Genomic DNA, 5,502 nt, shown 5'->3' on the forward strand with positions numbered 1-5,502 from the left:
CAGATTTAATATTATTTTCTCTCTTTTACATGAAAAACTTAAAATTCAAACTAAACCGTTTAAAAATTATAGGAGATATGCTAAACTAAAGCCATATTAATGACTAAAGAGAAAAGTACAAATTAAATCAAATACCCTCTTTATTGGATAATAATTCAACTAAGTGACTTTTAGATAAAAATTTGCCACAAATTATTCATCCCTATCTATGAGAAGGTGGTCACACATTAATTAATGTTGATTTTTTTTCATATCAGAAGTAACAAATTATCACAAAATAAAAGGACTAACTGCGGTTTATGAGTATTATATATTACTTGAGCTAAACCAGGTGTCATAAAATAAAAGCCTTTAAGCGGATGATTAGCCATAGTCACTTGTTCCATTGGCCCAATCATGTTTGAGATCGTCATACTGGATTTCCTCAATGTCCCATGGACATATCTAGCAGCTGCCTGCAGTACCCAACATTCCCAAATTATGAGAAATTTATGATATGGCAATTCAAATATAAAAATCATTCCAATTTTCACCTTTTCTATTTATTTAGGAGACAAAATTTTGATTATGTACTATAATGTTGCTTAGCAATTTTTTTGAAGAACCTGTTTTCGAAATTTCACATTGCTTTAACATATCACAACTTGCCTAAAATTAATAAACCCAGCTATTTGGTCTACAATTTTTGAAATTTTTTTTTTTTTTTTTTTTCTGAGATTACAAACAAGGAATGGGGGAAGGGTTGTGCAACAATAAGCTCCGATACAGCCTACTATGTGCATATAAACAAAAACATATTGTGTGTGATAAATGGGTGTTAAAAGTTGCATAATTTTATAAACACAGAAATATTGTTGAAGATGAATAAGATCACACATGTACCTCTGGGCCTTTAAGTTTCTTCACAATGTCCAAAAGCCTATCAGTGAAATAAACACCTAATGAGGTTCTCCTCTTCTTGATTATCTTTTGTGCTTCCAACACATACTCAAGTGGGTTTGAGGATTTAGGATCATTAAACTTTGGTATTGGTACATGCAAGAAGGCAATTCGGTTCCCCCATGGTGCCTCTGAGTCTCCCACCATCTCCTTGATTGATTTATAGTTCCTAACTTTCCTAGTGTTGAGCAACACCAATGCTGTAGAATCTGAATTGCTTGATTTATGGCTTATCTCTTGCATGCATAACCGGGTGCCATAGAAGATTATCCCAACAATTATATCATTCACCGTCTGCACTTTGGAAAATAAAATTCAAATGAAACAATCTATTAATAAAAGTTAATTATGAACTATTGTTATGTCTATTGCACATTAGCCAGCATGCAACTGTTAGATGCACAAATTATAAATTTTAATCTTGAAACTATGACCTTTTCCAACTTGCCCAACCCCATGATTTTCTTTTTGTGACTTTAATATGGTTTCCTAATTTTGATTGAATTAATTAATGTAACTAAACCTGCCCAGAAACATTTATTTCGAGTAGGGCTAATGGGACCGAAACATTTAATAGAGAATCAATGCCCATCAGTAGTTATTTGTCGTGGATGGTCAAACATGATGACCAGTGTCTTTTAAACATTTAAAATATGTTGCAAATAACTTGGAGACCAATAATTGTAAGTGAACTTGGAGACCAGGAACTTAGGATATGTTTGATATTTCATGCGAAAGGTCAAAAAGGTCAAACAAATTGTAATGTTGGAAACTTCAAACCAAGTCTGAAGTGGAGCTTAAAAAGCCTAAAAATGCAGTCTCTAGCTAAGAAGGTTTTAGCGCACCAATTTTAATTTCTTTTGTTAAAAAAAATAAAATAAAATAAAATTGGACAAGTTTAAATTAGACAAATCCAACAAAAAAAATATGACTTCACATGAAATCTTAGGTAAAAACAACTAAGAGCATTAACAATGGAGGGCCAATATTTAAAATGGCTTATCAGATTTGTAAAAAATCCCCACATTGGATTAGTCCCAAAAAGAAAAAAGAAAAAAAAAAACGCTACATATAACAGCACTTTTCAAGGGGGCCATTTTATTTTTTATTGTTTCGCTTACCTGTTTTCTCTTTTTCCCATAACTTTTCTCACTTTTCAAGGAATAATTATGAAAATATTCTTTCACAATTTTTAATAAAAATATATTTCATAAATATGATTGACATTACTATGAGAATATGGTTTTCATACTTAACTTTGGCAAATACGACATTTGAAAAATATAACCGTTGAAAAATATAATTATTATAAAATACAACGATTTCAAAAGTATTATAGTTACAAAAATGATTATTTGAAAAATTATTGTGCTTAACGAATTACAATTGAAAAAATAAAGAGTGAAATACGAATTTTAGAAAAGAAATAAAGTTATAATCAATAAAGAATAAAAAAATATATATATTTAAATGATACAGATAAAAATTTAGTTAATCAGATATAAGAGACCTTTAAAAATTTATTAACTAAACTAGATAAAGTGACTTTTGAGGAGCCATTTTGCATAAAAATTTGGCAACTCCATTGTGAATGCTCTAATAAGATAAGCAAATGGTTCTAATTATCATAGCCTTCAAGAAATGTATAAGTTAGAAGTTACTAAAAGTACATAATTAATCATGAGATTTGCTTTCTTTTGCTTACTAATCCTAAATCATTACTTATCTAAAAAGCTTAAGCTGATAAAAAAATGTTGACTTTACTATTTAAAGTAATATTCTAACACTCTTCATGTGTGAGCTTAAACTTGATTGCCTAACACGTAAAAAATTTAAGTGAAACGGGAGCGTATGACGAAAACAATGTTTGGAAACTATATCCGATAAAACTAATTATGAAAATTATGAAAGTCAAATCATTAATTAGCAATATCCTAACACTTAAAAGCTTAAGCTGATATAAAAGAGTTGACGTTATTATTTAAATTAATATTCTAACACTCTTGTTATGTGTGAGTTTAAATTCGATCGCCTAATACGTGAAATATTTAATTGAAGCGGGAGTGTATGACAGAAACAATATTTGTAAACTATTTCTGATAAAAGTAAATATGAAAATCCTGAAATTCAAATCATAAATTAACAAATATAGTTTGATATTCTCACCACTCCAAGCTTGGTCTTAATGTGTTTGATACGATCAAGAGAGAATGTCATGCTTGATAACGTGAGTGGCAAAAACCCGGCTCCTTGATCCCCAGACCTTATCGGCGTTAGATCATCTTCAACTAAAGTGCTCTTCAAAAAGCTCCATCCAAAATCTGATGCAGTGTTGAAGACCAAGGAAAAGAGTTGAGGCACTCTCGCCCAAGCACTTTTGTTGCCACTTTGTGCTTCTGTGCTCCGGCGTGAAGGCAATGTGAGGGGAAGTGAAGGATTGTCAGCCCTTTGCACACAAGAAAGAAGTGCACTCATGATGGAGTAGCCATCGCCAAGCGCATGGTGGACCTTGATTATGAGAGTGGCAGCAGCATTGCTTGTTGGATGGTTAAATATATGAACTTCCCACATCGGTTTATTTTGTGGGAACCTCTCCATTCCTATATTTGATATGCAGTCGTCAAGATGTTCATCGTATAACGTGGGTGACAAGCCAGTTGGGATAATAGGGATATGAACGTGGTCTTCAAGCTTCACTTCAACCATTTTCCATTTTTTCTCACCCTCTTTGTTTGTAACCTGTATACATAATTCTCATTACTTAGGAAAGTTCTCTTAAGTGAAATATCTTTTTAAAAAAAAAAAAAAAAAAATACAGGACATAATATCTAAAAGTATAGAGACCCAACCTCTAAAAATTCTGGTGTGTTCGCACGTTTTTCTTTTTTCAGAAGAAAGTATGTGGTTTGTTTTCACATGCTTTTCTAATAGTATTAATAAAAAAGCATGTACTTCTCACATACTTAAAAAACATATGTCACTTTTTAGAGGTTGGGTTCACTACAAAAAAAGAATTTTTTGCTGACATGCGTTTTCTGACATGTTAGGTGGTCTGACACGTCAAAAAATTTTCTTGACAAAACATTTTTGACGTGTGTCAGGCATTAAAATTCTGGGTGTCAGAAACGGAAAATTTCTGACGTGTCAAATATAAGAAATTTATGTCCATCTCTAAAAGTCTCATATATATATATATATATATATATATATATATAAGTCTCTTACCATGTGAGAATAACATCTTTTTGTAGCTAATTTTTGTCCTTTTTTTAATAGCATGTATTTCTTACATGATAAAGGGACACATAACGCTTTTAAAGACTAGGCTTGAAAAATTCCAGCAACTCAATTTGTAAGAAATTTTATACACTAAAAAATAATAATTGAGACCAATATAGTAATAAGAGAGAGTGAGGGCACCATGATTGAGGAGAAACGTGGATTGATGGGGAGGAAAACATTCTGGAGCCATGACATGGCGTGGACGAGGTTGATGGGAATCTCAGATTCAAAAACACCAATAATAGATACACATAGTTCAGAGCTGTTGAAGTAGTGTCCATAGGGACTCACTGGCTCCAATCCCTCTCTGAAGTTCTCCATATTGGTTTGTGTTTTCAAAGCTTCAATTACAAAACTAGGTAAACTTCAAAGTTGTGGGAGTCCAAGTGAAGAGACCCTTACCTATTTAAAGCAAAGAATTTCCACCCACCACATTAAATGCAGATTGAATGTAATTAGGAGTGTAAACGAGCCGAGCTTGGACGAGCTTTGGCTGTCCAAGCTCGGCTCATTTATTTTTGGGCCAGGCTCAAGCTCGAGCTCGAGTCGAACCTGACTTTGCTGCCCTGTTCGTGCTCGAGCTCGAGCTCGACTTTTTTTTCTTTTCTTTTTTTTTGTAATTTAAGCCTAACATTAAGAAATCCGCCAAATATTTTCTGGGCAACCAAACAAAATTGGTCCCAACCATAAAATTAGCCTAACTTTAAGAAATCCGCCCAACATTTTTTGGGCAACTAAACAAACACATCACACGGCAAGGAATCTCACATTTACACGGATGACAGGCACCCCGAAAAAACCGCAACTTTCACGTGACGATTTAAAAGCTCTGAAAAGAGCAGACCATAACATATATATATATATATATATATATATATAGTACACACCCACGTGAACAAATCCATATCCACCATCAAACAATTAATTTCCATGAAAAACTGCAACCACAAACACAATTCCCTGCTACGTACGATTAAATCTTTGACACACATTTCATGATCAAACAATCTTTGGCGTAATCAAATTCTCCACTTCTTCACATAACCATCAATCACTGCTTTCGACAAATCGTGCCCCGCTTATTATTGTCAAACAATTAATTTATTTTCCAAAACAATTACAGTTTTAATATAAAATGCGTTTTTTTTGGTATGACAACTCGTGCCTCGGCTTTGGTTGTGGGCGGTGGGTGCCGGCGGCCGCTGTGATGTGAAGAGTTTTTTATTTTTTTTATTTTGGTTAAATTCACTTTACTCTTGAAATTTTAGAAGTTTTTCAATT

At 32.8% G+C, this 5,502-nt stretch overlaps 1 protein-coding gene across 1 annotated transcript in view; it reads right to left on the bottom strand.

The window, feature by feature from the left end:
- Nucleotides 1–4,542, bottom strand: part of LOC132181749 (wax ester synthase/diacylglycerol acyltransferase 11-like) — a 5,494-nt gene extending 952 nt beyond the window's left edge. The window contains exons 1-4 of the mRNA XM_059594988.1: nucleotides 4,360–4,542; nucleotides 3,106–3,678; nucleotides 883–1,233; nucleotides 318–455 (exon numbers count right to left, since the gene is read on the bottom strand). Coding sequence (XP_059450971.1) covers nucleotides 318–455; nucleotides 883–1,233; nucleotides 3,106–3,678; nucleotides 4,360–4,542 — 1,245 coding nt within the window. The remainder of the gene's footprint in view (nucleotides 1–317; nucleotides 456–882; nucleotides 1,234–3,105; nucleotides 3,679–4,359) is intronic.
- Between the last annotated feature and the right edge of the window lie 960 nt (nucleotides 4,543–5,502).

This window comes from Corylus avellana, chromosome ca5, assembly GCF_901000735.1.
Source record: "Corylus avellana chromosome ca5, CavTom2PMs-1.0".
Lineage (NCBI taxonomy): Eukaryota > Viridiplantae > Streptophyta > Magnoliopsida > Fagales > Betulaceae > Corylus > Corylus avellana.